The sequence below is a fragment of the Pongo abelii genome, chromosome 1 (genome assembly GCF_028885655.2).
Source record: "Pongo abelii isolate AG06213 chromosome 1, NHGRI_mPonAbe1-v2.0_pri, whole genome shotgun sequence".
NCBI lineage: Eukaryota > Metazoa > Chordata > Mammalia > Primates > Hominidae > Pongo > Pongo abelii.
This window is the reverse complement of record NC_071985.2, coordinates 41723223-41742868: the sequence shown is the minus strand read 5'-3', so window position 1 is coordinate 41742868 and position 19646 is coordinate 41723223. Positions and strand designations below refer to the sequence as shown.

At 35.7% G+C, this 19646-nt stretch overlaps 1 protein-coding gene across 14 annotated transcripts in view; it reads left to right on the top strand.

Moving 5' to 3' along the window:
• The window catches only part of CD46 (CD46 molecule), a 49803-nt gene extending 32271 nt beyond the window's left edge, over positions 1-17532 (top strand). For 6 of the 14 annotated variants that reach the window (XM_009238308.3, XM_009238298.3, XM_009238284.3 and 3 more), the window contains 4 exon segments: positions 5315-5353; positions 7114-7149; positions 7662-7725; positions 15539-17532. In XM_009238308.3, coding sequence (XP_009236583.2) covers positions 5315-5353; positions 7114-7149; positions 7662-7725; positions 15539-15611 — 212 coding nt within the window. In that variant the 3' untranslated portion in view covers positions 15612-17532. 14 annotated transcript variants of the gene reach the window in all.
• Positions 17533-19646: the final 2114 nt, after the last annotated feature.

Genomic DNA, 19646 nt, shown 5'->3' with positions numbered 1-19646 from the left:
TTTTGATTTGCATTTCTGTAATGATCAGTGATATTGAGCTTTTTTTCTGTATGTTTGTTGGCCACATATATGGCTGCTTTTGAAAAGTGTCTGTTCATGTGCTTTGCCCGTTTTTTAATGGAGTTGTTTGTTTTTCTCTTGTAAATTTGTTTGAGTTCCTATAAATGCTAAATATTATGCATTTATAAATGCTAAATATTATGACCTTTGTCAGATGCGTAGTTTGCAAAAATGTTCTCCCATTCTGTAGGTTGTCTGTTTACTCTGTTGATAGCTTCTTTTGCTGTGCAGAAGCTCTTCAATTTACTTCAATCCTACTTGTCAATTTTTGCTTGTGTTGCGATTGTTTTTGATATCTTTGTCATGAAATCTTTGTCCGTTATTATGTCCAGAGTGATATTGCCTAGGTTGTCTTCCAGGGTTTTTATAGTTTTGGGTTTTACATGCAAATCTTTAATCCATCTTGAGTTGATTTTTCTGTATGGTGTAAGGAAGGGATCCAGTTTCAGTCTTCTGCATATGGCTAGCCAGTTATCCCAGCACCATTTATTGAATAGGGAATCTTTTTCCCATTGCTTATTTTTGTCAGTTCTGCGGAAGATCAGATGGTCAAAGATGTGTGGCCTTATTTCTAGGCTGTCTATTCTGTTCCATTGGTGTATATGCCTGTTTTTGTACCAGTACCATGCTGTTTTGGTTAGTGTAGCCTTGTAGTATAGTTTGAAGTCAGGTAATGTGATGCCTCCAGCTTTGTTCTTTTTGCGTAAGATTTTCTTGACTATTCAGGCTCTTTTTGGCTCCATATGAATTTTAAAATAGTTTTTTCTAGTTCTGTGAAGAATGTCGTTGATAGTTTGATAGGAATAGCATTGAATCTGTAAATAGCTTTGGGCAGTATAGCCATTTTAATGATATTGATTCTTCCATCCATGAGCATGGGATGTTTTTCCATTTGTTTGTGTCTTCTCTGATTTCTTTGAGCAGTGTTTTATAATTCTCATTGTAGAGATGTTTCACCTCCCTGGTTAGCTGTATTCCTAGGTATTTTATTCTTTTTGTAGTAATTTTGACTGGGATTGCATCTCTGATTTGGCTCTCAGTTTGGCTGTTGTTGGTGTACAGGAATGCTAGTGATTTTTGTATATTGATTTTGTATCCTGCAACTTTGGTGAAGTTGTTTATCATCTGGAGCAGCTTTTAGGCCAAGACTATGGGGTTTTCTAAATATAGAATCATGTTGTCTGTGGACAGAGATAGTTTGACTTCCTCTCTTCCTATTTGGATGCCCTTTGTTTCTTTCTCTTGTCTGATTGCTTTGCCTAGGACCGTCAACATACTTTTATGTGTAATTATACATGTAGTTTGGTGTTTTCTCTTTTCTTAAAAATGATGTTATGCTGTACATATTTTTCTGCAACTTTAACTTTTTCCACTTACACTCTTAGATTGCGGTTGTGTTTAGATTTATTCTCATCCTTTCTAATGATGACTTAAGTATATACCATACTTTATTTAACTATTCTCCTATCAGTGGTCATTTATATGTTCAGACGTTTTATATTAATAGGTAGTTGGATGTATTGATCTTTTCCCTAATGGCTATGACTTTGGTGTCTTTCTTACTAAAACTTTAGGTCTTCCGTATGCTGAAATTATATAAAGATTTCAACCATGTTTTCTGACTTTGGTCATTGCACTTAAATTGTTAGTAAATCTGAAATTTATTCTGGTGTATATAATGAGATATATGGTTCCACCTCACCCCACCCTAGCCACCACCATCCAATAGCTAAATAGCACCATTTTTTGAATAAGTTGTCTTCTCCCCAACTGATTTGAAATGCCAATTTGTATCATACATTGCATTCATAGGTGTTCCATCTTCTTTTCTTCTTTGAACTTTGTCCATTCTTCTATTCTTGTACCAAAAGCAAGTCTTTTTCTTTTTTTTTTTTTTTTTTTTTTTTTACTGTAGTACTATATGTCTTAATAACTGCCAGAACACTTCCTTTTCAGAAATTTCTAAGGAACTCTATGTTATTTTTTCCAAATAAACTTTTTATCTTATCATTTTGACCATTTTAAGTTTACAATTCAGTGGCATTCAGTACACTGATATTGTTATGTAACCATCAGTACCATCCATCTCTAGAATATTATAATCATCCCACACTGAATCTCTACTCATTAAACAGTAACTCTCCATTCCTCCCTATCCCCATCACCTGATGATAACCACTATCTACTTTTTGTCTCTGTGAATTTGCCTATTCTAGGTAAATTTATATAATTATAATAAGTGGAATCCACTTATATGGCATCCCACTATTTGTCCTTCTGTGTGTGGCTTATTTTACTTAGCATGTTTTTAAGGTTCATCTAGATCTATCTTGTGACGTGAATCAGAACTTCATTCCTTTTTATGGCTGAATAATAGTTCATTATATGTATATACTATATTTCATTTATTCATTCATCTGTTGCTAGACACTTGGGTTGGTTTGTTTTTACCTTTTGGCTATTTTGAGTAATGCTGTTATAAACATAGGTGTACACATATCTGTTTGAGTTCCCGTATTCACTTCTTTTAGGTATATACCTGGGAGTAGAATTGCTAGATCATAAGGGAATTCTATTTTTAATATTTTGAGGAACTGGCATACTGTCTTCCACAGTGGCTGCACCATTTTACATTCCCACCAGCAGTGGGAACCTTTAACAAAGGTTCCAGTTTTTCCACATCTCCACCAACACTTATTAAATTGTTTTTTTAGTAATAGCCAAGTGTCTTAGTCTGTTTTGTACTGTGATAACAGAATACCACAGACTGAGTAACTTATAATGAACAGAAATTTATTTCTCACAGTTCTGGAGGCTGGGAAGTCTAATATCAAGGCATGGGCATCTGTGAGGGCCCTCTTGCTTTGTCATAATATGATGGAAGGCATCACATGGTGGAAGGGAAAAGAGACGGTGAGAGAGAGAGTAAGAGGGACAAAACCATGCCCTAAATAACAAACACACCCCTGCAATAACGACATTAGTCCATTCATGAGGACAGAGCCATATGACCCAAACACCTCTTAAAGGTGCCACCCCAATAACATTACATTGACAATTAAATTTCATCATGAGTTTTGAAGGGGACATTCAAACCATAGACCATCCTAATAGATATGAAGTAGATATGCATACTAGATATGCATTTCCCTAAAAATTAGAAATGTGTTGAGAATCTTTTCATGTGCTTATTGGTCATTTGTATATCTTCTTTAGAGAAACATCTTTTTAAGTCTTTTGTCCATTTTCAAGTTGGGTTGACATTTGTTACTGAGTTTTAGGAGTTATTTATGTGTTCTGGATATTACTCCCTTATCAAATATATGATTTACAAATATTTCCTCTCATTCTGTGGGTTGCCTTTTCACTCTGTTGATAGTGTCATTTGATGCACAAAATTTGCTTTTAATTGATGAAATATAATTTTTTTCTTGTCTTGCCTGGCCTTTTAGAGTCACATCCAATAAATCATAGCCAGATCCAATGTCAAGAAGCATTTCCTGTTTTCTTCTAAGAGTTTTATAGTTTTACCTCTTATGTTTAGGTCTCTGATCTGTTTTGAGTTTATGTTTGTATATGATAAGGGTCCAGCTTCACTTTTTTTGCATGTGGATATCCAGTTTTACCAGCACCATTTGTAGAAGAGACTGCCCTTTCCCCATTTGACTGTTCCTTGTCACGCTTGTTGAAAACCGTTTGACCATATATGCAGGGGTTTATTTCCGAGGTCTCTGTTCTATTCCATTGGTCTGTATGTCTGCCTTTTTGTCATTACCATTGTTTTGATTATTATAGTTTCAGAATCAGAAAGTGTGAGCCTTCTCAACTTTGCTCTTTGTTTCTAGGATTGTTTTGGCTATTTGTGGTCCCTTGAGATTTCATATGTATTTTAGAATGGATTTTTCTATTTCAGAAAAAAACAAACAAAAAATGCCATCATCAGGATTTTCATAGGGGTTGCACTGAATCTGAAGATTGCTTTGTATAGTATTGACAGTTTAAAAATACTAAATTTTTCCAATCCATAAACACAAGTGTCTTTCCATTTATTTTATATCTTTAATTTTTTTTAGCAGTTTTGTAGTTTTCAGTGTACAAGTCTTTCACCTCCTTAGTTTATTCCAAAGTATTTTATTCTTTTTGATGCTATTACAAATGATACTGTTTTCTTAATTTCCTTTTCAGATTATTCATTGTTAGTGTATAGAAATACAACTGAGTTTTGTATGTTGATTTTGTAACCTGCCACTTGACTGAATTCATTTATTAGTTCTAAGAGATTTTAGCATGTGTGTGTATATGTGGGATCCTTAGGGTTTTCTAAATAAAAGATCATGTCATCTGCAAACAGAGCGAATTTTATTTCTTCCTTTCTAATTTGAATTTCTTTTTCTTACCTAATTGCCCTGGTTAGGACTTTCAGTCCTATGTCAGATAGAAGTGGCTAACATGGACACCCTGTCTTGTTCCTGATCTTAGGGAAAAAGCCTTCATTCATTTAACATTGAGTATGATGTTAGCTGTGGGTTTTTAATATATGGTCTTTATTATGTTGAGGAAGTTTCCTTCCATTTCAGGTCAACTCTAAAGCATTTATTTTTATTAATCCCTCTTTTTTTTTTTTTTTTTTTTTTTTTTGAGACAGAGTCTCGCTGTGTTGCCAGGCTGGAGTGCAGTGGCTCTATCTCTGCTCACTGCCACCTCTGCCTCCCGGGTTCAAGCGATTCTCCTGCCTCAGCCTCCCAAGTAGCTGGGATTACAGGCGCGCACTACCACACCCAGCTAATTTTTGTATTTTTTTTTAGTAGAGACGGGGTGTCACCATGTTGGCCAGGATGGTCTCGAACTCCTGACCTCGTGATCCGCCTGCCTTGGCCTCCCAAAGTGCTGGGATTACAGGTGTGAGCCACCATGCCCGGCTAATCCCTCTATCTTTTAATTTTAATTAGAATCACATTGGATTTATAGACTAAGTTTGAGAAAATAGTACAGATAAATTTGCATGTTGAACCACAGAATATTGTCACAGGAAATGGGAGTGGGCAGGAAGAAGAAAGATGATGACATTAAATATAAGTTTATAAATTTTTAGGATACTACTTTGAGAAACATTAATATAGTTTATAAGGAAAATTATATTTTAAGGGATTTTCTACAAAGGTGAAAAAAAATCACCCTATGAATTTAAAGGATTTTAAGCTTTAATTATTTCTTTCTTTTATTAATTTAATCTATATTTCTTCTTTTTTTCTAGGATATCCTAAACCTGAGGAAGGAATACTTGACAGTCTGGGTTGGTATAGCTGTCATGACAAATATAAGTGATAGTATGTGTAGAAACGTGTAGGTAATTACAGTTTTTATGAGATGCCCAAACATAGGATCCTTGGTAGGGTAAGATAACTTTCTTAAATGCTGTGTTTATATGTAGGTTAAAATATATAAAACAAAATTTTCTTTCCACATTATATTGTTATTTTGTGATGGTAATCTGTAGATAAATTTTCTTTCTATTCATATCTTATATACATGAACCTTAAAGCAATCTAAGTTGGGTTTATTTTTTCTGTAACACGCTGATTTAACACACTTAATGTGGGCTTACGCAGTTTACACAATGCATGTTAAAAAAATGATGAAGTACAGTTGTGATATAGGCCAATGAAATATAAAGATTTCTTAATATGTAAAAACAAAAATCTGTTACCTTTCATTTCTTAGACTAGTTTGGTAATGGTTAATCATTTTATATAATGCACCTTAGGCTTGTTTTTTAGTATTTGCCTTACCTCCAAAATCTGTGGTCCAAGTGTCATTGTGCCAGTAAATCTGTTGCCATCTTAAACCGTTAAACACTTGATAACTGTTTATGAGATGAGAAGAGCAGAGCTGAACATAGCACTTTATGCTTTGACTTATAGCAATTTAATAAAAGTAATGGCAGTTTAGAAGCAAAGGTACTAGGGACAGAAACAGTTCTAAAAATTAAGATTTTATAGGATTATTTTGTGTTCTCTAGATAGTCAAAAATGTATGCTCAAGTTTCTTTGTATATTTTTTATCCATGTGCCCTGGTGTTTCATTTACTATGGGAATCCTATTGGTATTTAGGACTATGTCTTAATTTTGGGGCAGGGCAGAGTATGGAAGTAGAGAGGATGGGAAGGGGATTGATAAGATAAAGTATTGTTTGTGAAGACTTTGTAAATACCATCTGGGCAATAGAATAATAGAAATTTATTTATGACTCACTCTACAGATCACTTTTGGAGGAAAAAATACAAATTAAATGTCTACCAAAATAATAATAAATGACAGAATGACTATTGAACTAAACCAGTTCTCATGGGATAATACTTTTCAAAAATCATTTTCCTTTACTATAGTGAATTCTAATTATTCTAATAACTTTACCGCTAAATAACGTGATGTGGTAGCTATAGAGAAAAACAATGAAAAATGAGGTTCCCATTAAGAGTTTCACAAGTGGAACCCTTAACCTGGAAACTGGTTAGAAGGATTCTGTGATCAAAATAACCTGGATGCCCTAGCAGTCATGCTAAAACTATATAAAAAAAATGTTTTTCCTCTGTAGTCTTGTATTAGTCCATTCTCAATGCTGTTGTAAGGAACAGTCTGAGACCGGGTAATTTATAAAGGAAAGAGATTTAACTGACTCACAGTTCTGCAGGGCTGAGGAGGCCCCAGGAAACTTATAATCATGGAGGAAGGGGAAGCAAACACATTCTTTTTCACATGATGGCAGGAAGGAGAAGTATGAGAACCAAGTGAAGGAGGAAGCCGTTTATAAAACCATCAGATCTCGTGAGAACTTACTATCATGAGAACAGCATGGGGGAAACTGCCTCCATGATTCGATTACCTCTCATGGGGTCCCTCCCACAACACTTGGTGATTATGGGAATTGCGATTCAAGATGAGATTTGGGTGGGGACACAGCCAAACCATATGAAGTGTTTAGATGATCTGATTGAAATAAATGCTATCTGGAGATCCATGTGTTCAACATCTTTGAACTGTTTTCTTTCTCAGATGATTGGGTCATTGCTCTGATTGTTATTGCCATAGGTAAGTATCACAAATTTTGACACCACTTCAGTCAAAAAATTATTGTGAAGACATGCATTTTAAAAATAGTTTTTCAGTTTCTATAGTTTTTTCAGCTTGTAAATTGGTTAAACCGATTTAGGAAAACCTGAACTTTTATTTGATATACTTAACTACCTACCTTGTGTTAGTGATTTTATATTCTGTTATATTCTGTATATCTACTTAGTAACAAAGCCTAAGTAATACATATTTTCTCAAGATGATCAGTAATATTAGTTGGCTTTCCAAATGTGCTTTTGATAGTTTTCTAAATTAAGCAAGGACTTTTCTCTGACTTACTATGGACTGTGTAAGTGATTATGGGGAGTTGGATTTAGACAGCAAAGAGTCTGAATGGAATATAAATGTGTAGGTGGTTAAATAACATTTGACCACTGAAATGTAACCAACATTTATTTCTTTTGCTAGATGTTGAATCTTGGTGATTAGTTTTCAGAATTATATGTCATTTGTTTCCTGGTTTCTTGTAGTTGTTGGAGTTGCAGTAATTTGTGTTGTCCTGTACGGATATCTTCAAAGGAGGAAGAAGAAAGGGTAAATTAAAGCATGTTTCTTCTAACTTCTTGGTCCTTCTTATACTTAACATGCTTTTGTGCAGCTTCAGTTTGTAATCTGTATTGCATGCTATCTTTTTTTTTAAAAAAAATGCCTGCATTAGTTTGTCCTACCAATTGCATTTCTTTGCTAAAAATATTTTCAGCTACTTCTAACATCACTGCAACATAAAAACATCTGTGCAGAGTTCCTACAGCTATTATGACTTTAAGAAAAATTTCTCTTGGATTTGAGGTTTAAGTTATTTAGCAAATCATGGACCACTCACTATGAGGCCTTCTCTACCCTATTCCCTATTTCCAAAATTGCACTAATGGCCAAAATTAAATTTAAAGTATTTCACTGTGGAGACTTTGACAGTTGTATTCACTGGAATTTTTATAATGAAAGTTTCCACTTGTCTATATAGCTTAGGTAGTTGCAAGAAGCTATGTAGGTATCTCATTTAAATACCCAATTTGGTGTCTTTTCATTTAAAGTTGTTATTTATACATGTTAAACTGGGGGATTCAAAACAACACTATCCGATTTCCCTCTTATGTTCTCTGAATTTACCAGATTGCAGTAAAACTGATGGAGTTAAAGTTAAAGTTGCTGAGAGGGGTTAGATTTATAAGGTATCTCAATTAACTGTGTGTCTTTTAATATATAAAAATGTAAAAAGTGAGTGGGCTTAGAATAGAAGAAAAATGTACAAGTACATATCTTCTAAAGAAAGTAGGGTTTTTAAACATCAGACTCAAATTTTAGTTAAAGAGCTTACAATTTAACAAAAGACTTAGAATGAATCCTGGAACATAGACTAAGATTAAGTGCTTTGAAATTTCTGAAAGATAATATACATTCATTTTTATTGATTTTTAAAAAATGTTTTCCCCTATAGTTTTAGAAATAGCTTTGAAATCAAACCTAATAATTTTAAGACTTTGGTACTCATGGTTTTATAATATATATTCCTTTTATACTGATCATCAGGTTTGGGCTAAGTCATAAAAGTACATTCTTTACTCATAAGGAACTCATTTTTTTTTCATATTACTTGGTTATCTTTTTAAATACCCATAATCCCTTCACTTGAATCTTAAATCTTGTATTTATGGAACACGATATGCATATTTGATTTATCTATCAGTTGTATATTTTAAAAGTTACATATCTACAACGTGAGTACAAAATATTATCAATGGAATATTTTTACAAATCCATAAGGTTTGTGTAGAAACAAGTTCTAAAGAAAACAAAACAAAGTCGCATTCTGCTTATTTTCCTTCTTTGTTTAAAATATCACTGCATCAGAATTTTTAAAGGTTCATTAACAAGTATTAATCAAACTCTCTAGCTAGCAGTTAATGGTTTTTCTGTTGTTGTTTTTTGTTTTTTTGTGATGGAGTCTTGCTCTGTCACCCAGGCTGGAGTGCAATGGCACGATCTTGGCTCACTGCAACCTTGGCCTCCCAAGGGATTCTCTGCCTCAGCCTCCCGAGTAGCTGCGATTACAGTCGTGCACCACCACCACTGGCTAATTTGTTGTACCTGTACTAGAGATGGGGTTTCACCATGTTGGTCAGGCTGGTCTTGAACTCCTTACCTCAGGTAATCCGCCCACCTCGGCCTCCCAAGGTGCTAGGATTACAGGCATGAGCCACCACGCCCGGCCTTAATGGGTCTTTTATAGCTGAACAGTTATCTGACTGTTACACTCCCAAATGAAAGGTTCAATAGCAGTAGTGAACTGAGATTCCAAAATTAATTTGTCCAGTGATTTTTTTTTTAAAGCCCATATTTTATAGCATAGGGTCCAACCGACAGTTGCCATTATTAAAATTTTAAAATATTTTGGGAAGGTATGATATATTTAGCCAATGCAACATAATTAATCCTGCAAATAGTAGCACAACTTGAGGAAAAATAGTCCAGAAAATGGTGTGAGAGATGAAACTCCTAATTGCCTTTGAACTTTAAAATATAAACTGAGTGGGAATCTTTTAGAATAGATGTTGCCCTTTTTATGATAGGAACATACTCGATTGGAAATTCAGCATATGTAATGGCTGAATCCAAAGCTAGGCTCTCTTTATGGATCTATTATTTTGTAGTTCATGTTATTTTGATAGCCGAACTGAATGTGAGGGTGGTTTATCTTTCTTCAGAGTCTAGAGCAATGCTTCTCTGACTTTAATGTGCACATTAGTCACCTGGAAATCTGTTAAAGTGCAGATTCTGATTCATTGGGTTTAGGGTGGAGCCTGAGACCCTGCCTGTCTAGTGAGCTCCCAGCGCTGATGCTGCTGCTGTGCCTGGGCTACACTGACCAGGGTGTTGGCCACTACTGATGTGCCCATATTGTTGAAGTCTGAAGAAACACTATGAAGCTTATTGGCAAATTTTTCTAATATTTAAGATAATTGAAATTTTTAAGATTCCTCATCCATGTGTATCCTTAAAAAAAGGCTATGGGGTAATAAATAGTACTTGGCTTTTCTTACCTTTTTTAACTCTTAAAAAACAAAGATTTCCAGCCGGGCGTGGTGGCTCACGCCTGTAATCCCAGCACTTTGGGAGGCCGAGGCAGGCGGATCACGAGGTCAGGAGATCAAGACCATCCTGGCTAACACGGTGAAACCCTGTCTCTACTAAAAATACAAAAAAAAAATTAGCTGGGCGTGGTGGCAGGCGCCTGTAGTCCCAGCTACTCGGGAGGCTGAGGCAGGAGAACGGCGTGAACCCCGGAGGCGGAGCTTGCAGTGAGCGAGATTGCGTCATTGCACTCCAGCCTGGGTGATGGAGTGAGACTCCATCTCAAAAACAAAAAACAAAAACACAAAAAAACCCCAAAGATTTCCATTATTTTCTTTGCACTGTTTAATGTCCATAATCTTGTCCCCCCAGATTGGCTGTTGTGGCCTTAGAAACTTCTTATAAAGACTATAAAATGTCTGGAGGTACTACTCTACTTCCGGGGGTAACTGGAAGCAGGCTAGCAGGCACAAATAATCTCAAATTGCTGTTAAAGCCTGGCACAAAATGTATTTGTTGTAAACTGGTATATATGATGATTTGGGAACGTAATTACTCTTCTGCAGCCTTCATCTCAAAATACAAAAATAGTGTAAGTAGTCATTTTAAGATCATCCAACATCATTTACGTTACTTGATAAAAAGTGGGCAAAAGGTTAAAGTATTCTGCCACTTTTCTGTTTCATAGCTCTCAGCTAAGAACAGTATGGGATACCAGTGGGTCCGAAACAGGTCCCATCCACATGCTCCCTCCTTTTCCCTTCCCGTTTCCTTTCTTTACTAATTCTTCTACCATACTTTTTAGTCTTGGAAGCCACAGCCCTGTCTTTGCTACTGCTTCAGTCCTGTATTGCATGGCATGACTGTGCTTCTACATAAATATTTAAGTAATGATTTTTTTTAAATGCATGATTATTTTTTAACTCTAGTTAAGCGTCCCTGGATAAGTGACAGTTTGGCTAAGTTAGTGAAAGTTATTTGCATAATTTATATATTTATTACCTGTGACAAATAGTTTTTCCTTTTTTCCATTAATGGTATTTATTGTTTTGTATAACCTAAACTGACTTTTAATGTTATATTAATATTGACTGACCCAATTACTTTATTAAAAATAGTGGTCAATTCAGGTAATTGGGGCATATAGTGACATGGGGCAAAAAAAGGATCAAATTAACTTAAATGTTTTTCTAGTTGGCCCTTAAATTCTTGAGCATTTAACCCTTCAAAAATTTTTGAGCAACTACAAAAATGTTTTGTAATTAGTATAGAAAGCACCCTTACAAAATTAGATCCATCTCAGAAATATGAGACACCATGTAATACGAAGTTTTGCAACGATGTCTCCTCAGGTTGAAAACAGATGTGCCACAGGAAGACACTTCTTAATGTAAAAGTCCAGAGACATCTGAAAATACATGTCATAAAGTTGATTTCTAGATAATATTACATGGATTTGATACATACTCAATGTATTCCCTCAAAATTGAGGGTGTTAGGCTGGGTTTGGTGGCTCATGCCTGTAATCCCAGCAACTTTGTGAGGCCAAGGCAGGCCGATGGCTTGAGCTCAGGAGTTTGAGATCAGCCTGGGCAACATAGTGAGAGGCTGTCTCTTGGGAAAAAAAAAAAAAAAATCAAGAGTGCAAGAGACCAGTACCATTTCTCCCCAACAATCTGTTATTCCTTGAAAACATTTTGACATGAATCACTTCATGCAAAATGGCTTCAAAGATAAACATATTAAACAGGAATTTCCAGTCTGTTTATCTGCTGGATGATCTATATGACTTCAAAGTTCAAGTAGCTTCTAGCACAAAATTCATGTTTCCAGTCCTTCAGTGAGAATGAGAAAGTCTTAAGTTATGAACCTAATTCTCAGCTTTCCTGCTATTCTCTTACACTGGATTTTATCCCACTTGTTATGCTACTCTTTGTTTCTTTTTGGTTTGAAGTCACCATTTTATTCAGCCCTTTTCCCTTCCTCTGTTCAGCACATACCTAACTGATGAGACCCACAGAGAAGTAAAATTTACTTCTCTCTGAGAAGAAGAGATGAGAGAAAGGTTTGCTTTTATCATTAAAAGGTATCTGTTTTCTATTGTTTATTTTCAGATGTCCTTTCTTTTGAAAAATATTCAGTGGATATATAGATATCAATAACCTGAGCAAAGAGATATTGGCAGTAAATATCAAAGAGGAAATTTACATTCCTGTTCCCTTTGCTAAATTATTGATGTTTTCTTATACCATGCCCTTCGAAAACATAATGTGTACTGACAGGCTTTTGCTTTGATGTAGACTTTAAATAGAGTTATGTTCCCCTAGTCCTTTTATCAGACGATCTCACTTCTACCTTGTAAAACAGCTGTGAATCCAAAAGTAAGAATTTGTGAGCCAACTGGGAAATGACCACAGAATCAACTCATTTTAAGTGCAAGGAGGAAAAATGCCCTTTTATAGAAACAAAAATATATTTTACTTAGTTTTGTAAATTTATTCAATTCCAACGTATAAATAACTCTGTAAGGACATTTTATCAGTTTCCCTGGGCTGGGATATTTTTAGCATATCAAAGGAAAACAAAAAAGTCCTCAGATTTTGAAAAGTAATGGATTGCATTGCCTTAAACCCTTGGACCCTGTCCACCTTCTGTCTTTGAACTGAACTGGAATTATTTCTCTGTTTGTGCTAGAATGTGTGTCCGCAGAGCTGGGAAGAGATGGAGATACATATCCCACCTCTTATAATGTGAGGCCCTAACCTAGGTTATAATCAAAAGTTTGGGAGCAGGATCTACAAAGGCCAGCTGGAAGGACAGTTTCTTAGTAAAAGCAAAGTGGTATCTTTGGTCACAGGAGGAAAGGGAAAGACAAAACATACCAACCAGAATTGGCAGTCTGGGCCTACCCAGTCCTATATACAGTAGTTCCTTCTTATCCATGGGGGATAAATTCCAAAACCTCTAGTGGTTTCCTGAAACCTGGGAGAGTACTAAACCTTATATATACTGTTTTCTCTTATACATATATACCTATGATCATTCAATTTATAAATTAGGCACAGTAGGAGATTAACAGCAATAACTAATAACTAATAACATCAAACAATTATAAAAATATGCCAGCATCACTACTCTTGTGCTCTGAGGCCACTAAGTAAAATAAGGGTTACCTAACCACAGGTACTGTGATACTGTGACAGTCAATCTGATAACCAAGACAGCTATTGAATAACAGGCACATAGTGTCCACAGCGTGGGTATGCTGGACGAAGGGATGATTTATATCCCGGGAGGGATGGAGTGGGACAGTGTGAGATTTCATCATGATACTCAGAATGGCACACAATCTAAAACGTAGTTATGTAATTTTCCATTTAATATTTTTGACCGTATTTGACTATGGGTAACTGAAACCGTGCAAAGTGAAACCATGGATAAGGGAAGCCTACTATATCTTCTTAGTCTCTTACGACACTTGAGGCTAAAGCCAACTAGGAAAATAGTTTTTAGACTCTCTCGAAGCTTCAGGGTATCTGTAAACATTTGAAGATAATTTAATGAATGCTGTAGTTAATATTTTGCCATCTTCAAAATAGCTTCATTGTTATATCCAATAAATGTTTCTTTAAATTTGTGTTAATGCCTTTTATCTTTGGCATAGATTGGATTTTTATTTAAAACTTTATTTAAAGAAAGAGATTCTACTACTATGGGGAAAAAATATTTACTTAGAAAAATATAGTGGTGGCCAGTCCTGGTGATACACACCTATAATCCCAGCACTTTGGGAGGCCGAGGCTGGCAGATCACTTAAGGTTTGAGACCAGCTTGACCAAAATGGTGAAACCCTGTTTCTACTAAAAATACAAACATTAGCTGGGCATGGTGGTGCACACCTGTAATCCTAGCTACTCAGGAGGCTAAGGCACAAGAATTGCTTGAACCTGGGAGGAGAAGGTTGCAAGTGAGCCAAGATCACACCACACTGCACTCTAGCCTGGGTGACAGAGCAAGACTCTGTCTCAAAGGGAAAAAAAAAAAGAAAAGAAAAATATAGTGGTCTTGGAGAATTCAGTGACAGGCCAAACCATTAAGTCTGTCATCACAACAGTCCTTAGGGAATTGCAATATTATAAGTATAGTAATGACGCAGTGGAGAACCATAATGATGGCCTCCCCGACAAAGAAGAACAAACCCATTTATGCCTGAGGTTGCAATTTTTTGAATTTTTGCAGTCAGACCCTGGCGATGACCTTGAGCAGTAGGAGATAAATTCCACATGCTTAGCGTTCCAATAATGGAACACTAGGCATAAATGGGTTATTAAAGTTTCCAAAATTAACATGCTTAGCTGTGACACTGGAAAGGCAATGTGTTTGCTGTGGCACACATACTAGTAAATAATGACTGGTCCGAATTTGGTTTTCGTTTGTCTATTAAAGTCAATTTACTAAGGCAGGGAGGGCCCAGAGCTGTGCTGTCCAATTCAATATTCAATAGCCATGTGTGACTGCTAAGGACTTCCAAAGTGGCTAGTCCAATGTCAGGTATGCTGCAAGTGTCAAACACACACTGGATTTCAAAGACTAAGCCAAAAAAATGTAAAATACATCTCAATATTTTGGTTATACTCGGTTAAAGAAAATAAAATTATTTTTGCTTTTTTATGTTTTTAAAAGTGGCTTCTGGAAAATTTTAAATTACATGTATGACTGGCGTCATCTATCTTTGGCCAGCACTAGACTAGAATAATAGGTTTTACAAAGTTGTCTATTGTTATACTAAAAGTATGATGTAAACTTTAGTTATTTAGGAGACTCTTAGTGGAATACATGATTTTCTTGACAGTGAGGGGTAGATGAGGCATCACATACTTGAACAGTTAGAACCACTATCTTTTTAAAGGTTCTGTGCCAGAGCTACAGCTTTAAAATGGAGGGATCAGGAAAGCATGCGTTTGTCTCCAGTCTTTCCCATTGGCCCTACACCAAAATGAGGACATAGTTACTAAGTACTTTGTGTGCTACTGCTCTATTTCTTGTTTTGGAGGGGATCAAAAATATAAGACAGGAATAAAGGAAGGTTTTTTTTTACAGTGAGACCAGTTGAACATTTGAAATTATTTTAAAAGAATAATTTATTTCCCAGGTTGGCGGCTCATTACTATAAAGTATTTTTTTAATTGTTCATTTTCTGAATAGGCTTCTGGAATTTAATTTCTGTACTTAATTATATTTATCTTTGACATGATCTTTATACCTTGGTTTGTAGGAATGCAGATGGTGGAGCTGAATATGCCACTTACCAGACTAAATCAACCACTCCAGCAGAGCAGAGAGGCTGAATGGATTCCACAACCTGGTTTGCCAGTTCATCTTTTGACTCTATTAAAATCTTCAATAGTTGTTATTCTCTAGTTTCACTCTCATGGGTGCAACTGTGGCTTAACTAACATTCCAATGTGGCTTGAATGTAGGTAGCATCCTTTGATGCTTCTTTGAAACTTGTATGAATTTGGGTATGAACAGATTGCCTGTCTTCCCTTAAATAACACTTAGATTTATTGGACCAGTCAGTGCAGCATGCTTGGTTGTATTAAAACAGGGATATGCTGTATTTTATAACATTGGCAAAATTAGAGAAATATAGTTCACATTGAAATTATATTTTCTTTGTAAAGAAAGTGGCTTGAAATCTTTTTTGTTCAAAGATTAATGCCAACTCTTAAGATTATTCTTTCACCAACTATAGAATGTATTTTATATATCGTTTATTGTAAAAAGCCCTTACGAATATGTGTATACTACTTTGGCTCTTGTGCATAAAAACAAGAACACTGAAAACTGGGAATATGCACAAACTTGACTTCCTTAACCAAGAATATTATTGGAAAATTCTCTAAAAGTTAATAGGGTAAATTCTCTATTTTTTATAATGTGTTCAGTGATTTCAGAAAGCTAGAAAGTGTATGTGTGGCATTTGTTTTCACTTTTTAAAACATCCCTAACTGATCGAATATATCAGTAATTTCAGAATCAGATGCGTCCTTTCATAAGAAGTGAGAGGACTCTGACAGCCATAACAGGAGTGCCACTTCATGGTGTGAAGTGAACACTATAGTCTTGTGGTTTTCCCAAAGAGAACTCCGTATGTTCTCTTAGGTTGAGTAACCCACTCTGAATTCTGGTTACATGTGTTTTTCTTTCCCTCCTTAAATAAACAGAGGGGTTAAACATGCCCTCTAAAATTAGGTGGTTTTGAAGAGAATAAATTGATCAGATAACCTCAAGTCACATGAGAATCTTAGTCCATTTACATTGCCTTGGCTAGTAAAAGCCTCTTACCTATGTATGTGTCTTACCTCATCTCCTAAAAGGCAGAGTACAAAGTAAGCCATGTGTCTCAGGAAGGTAACTTCACTTTGTCTATTTGCTGTTGATTGTACCAAGGGATGGAAAAAGTAAATATAGCTCAGGTAGCACTTTATACTCCGGCAGATCTCAGCCCTCTACTGAGTCACTTAGCCAAGCAGTTTCTTTCAAAGAAGCCAGCGGGCGAAAAGCAGGGACTGCCACTGCAATTCAAATCACACTGTTAAAAGTTGTGTTTTGAAATTTTATGTTTAGTTGCACAAACTGGGCCAAAGAAACGTTGCCTTGAGGAAGATATGATTGGAAAATCAAGAGTGTAGAAGAATAAATACTGTTTTACTGTCCAAAGACATGTTTATAGTGCTCTGTAAATGTTCCTTTCCTTTGTAATCTCTGGCAAGATGCTTTAGGAAGATAAAAGTTTGAGGAGAACAAACAGGAATTCTGAATTAAGCACAGAGTTGAAGTTTATACCCGTTTCACATGCTTTTCAAGAATGTCGCAATTACTAAGAAGCAAATAATGGTGTTTTTTAGAAACCTAATTGAAGTATATTCAACCAAATACTTTAATGTATAAAATAAATATTATACAATATACTTTTATAGCAGTTTCTGCTTCACATTTGATTTTTTTCAAATTTAATATTTATTTTAGAGATCTATATATGTATAAATATGTATTTTGTCAAATTTGTTACTTAAATATATAGAGACCAGTTTTCTCTGGAAGTTTGTTTAAATGACAGAAGCATATATGAATGTAAGAAAATTTTTTAAGCTGCAAAAATGTATTTGCTATAAAATGAGAAGTCTCACTGATAGACGTTCTTTATTGTTCATTTTTTTAAAAATGGACTCTTGAAATCTGTTAAAATAAAATTGTATATTTGGAGATGTTTCATGATGATGTGTTTATTTCTAGTGGGTTTTGTCTCAAATTGAAGTATGTTTCTAATTGGCCCCATCTAACCATTCCACTCCCACAGCCATTCTTCCTGTCCCTCCTAGCTCAGACCCTTAAGTATCCCCAGGCTTCTCCACTCCCAACCCATCACATAGATACTGCACAGAGATATCCAGTGACATCACATTACCTACTGGATGAAGTCCACATTTCTTAGCCTGATACTTGAAGACCTTTTACAATTAAATCCCAACTTTCTTCCCCAAGCCTTTTCTATTGCACTTCTTCAAATAACCTACTCTCTGTCAAGCCTGACCATTTCCCCTGTGCTTTCTGCTGTATTCCTAGTTCATTGTTGCTTGAAACACCTACTGTCCTGTTGAGATCCTATGCATCTTCCAAGGCCCAGCTCAGATATTCCCCTTCATGAAACTGTGCCTGATTTCTGCCCAGCTCTTATAGTCTTTATTATTACCTAACCTTGGGATAGCCACATTTAAGCATCTATATATACACGTGTCCAGTAGAAGATATATCTTCTGCATCCTATGAACGCATATGTAGAGCTAAATAAAAACCCAAGTCCTAACAGTATAAAATTTATGTAACTAGTAGGATTTGGTTGTTTCTGCAAAAATTGTTGCTCTCTCTGCAGATTTGAATTAAGTCAGATTGCTAAATTTCTCAGAGCAGGCTTCAGTGTTTCTCAACCATGGCTGCACATTGCAATCACTGGGGGAGATTTACGGACACCTGGGTCCCACCCCTAGAGATTTCTAGTGTAATTGATCTGGGATGTGGTTTGGATGTAGGGATTTCGAAGCATCCTAAATGATTCCAATGTGCAGCTAAGGTTGAAAACCCATGCATTAGTAAATCTCCAGCCCCACAGTCAATTTTTCTATATAAACTTGTAAAGATAGAAGTTAAAGGCTTATATTTATAGAAGAAAATTATGGCTTTCTTAATTCAGCCTATTAAATCAGAAAATTTCATTGAAGACTTGAATTAAGGTTTTGTTGTTTGGCTAACTGAACAAGGCTATCTGTGGTTTAGAAATACAGAAGCACTGTCAAATATAGAAATACAGAAGCGATCTTTGTTTAATAAAACGATGAAAATTATATATATGTATTTTTTTATATATATATACATATTTTGAGACGGAGTTTCGATCTTGTTACCCAGGCTGGAGTGCAATGGCACGATCTTGGCTCACTGCAGCCTCTGCCTTCTGGGTTCAAGCAATTCTCCTGATTCAGCCTCCTGAGTAGCTGGGATTACAGGCATGCACCACCGCGTCTGGCTAATTTTGTATTTTTAGTAGAGACGGGGTTTCTCCATGTTGATCAGGCTGGTCTCGAACTCCCAACCTCAGATGATCCGCCCACCTCGGCCTCCCAAAGTGCTGGGATTACAGGCATGAGCCACTGCACCCAGCCTGAAAGTTATATTGACTATGAATAGAGCATTTTGGAAAATCTTATGTGACCTTGAGACTGTAATGTATTTCTTAAACTGGGATAAAATATATGGGGATAGTTACTTTGTAAGGTAACAATAAATCTGTAAGAATGCTGAAGGGACTTTAGAAGGAATATGAATTTGTGGTGTTCAAGTAGATTTTAGGGTTTGTGGGAAATAGTCAACTCTATGGTATTCTAAAACTTAGTAATTTGTCTTTCAGCTAACATTTTAACCAAGAATGAGCTTTTCTGCATATTTTTAAATTTTGCATACTTGTACTTAAGTAGGATTTAACATGGAGTTTAATAACTTCCAGAAATGATTCAAAATTGAGTGACTGTACATACGGATTTTTTTTTTCCTGGACTACACTGTTTTCATCAGAATTTCTAGGCTCACTCAGAAAAGGTTTTCTAGGCTCACTCAGAAAAGGATTAGTATGACTAATCCTTTGTAAATCGGAGCACTGCTGCCCTCCTGTGGACTGTCACGGCATTTGACAATCCCTTCCTTACCAGCTCAAACTTAGTCACTATTCAGAAGTTTGAGTCATTGCTGTGATTCCCAGAAGACATTTTCAATTTCATTTGGGATATGGTATAAGACTAGTCCTCTTCTCCTTCCATGAAATCAAA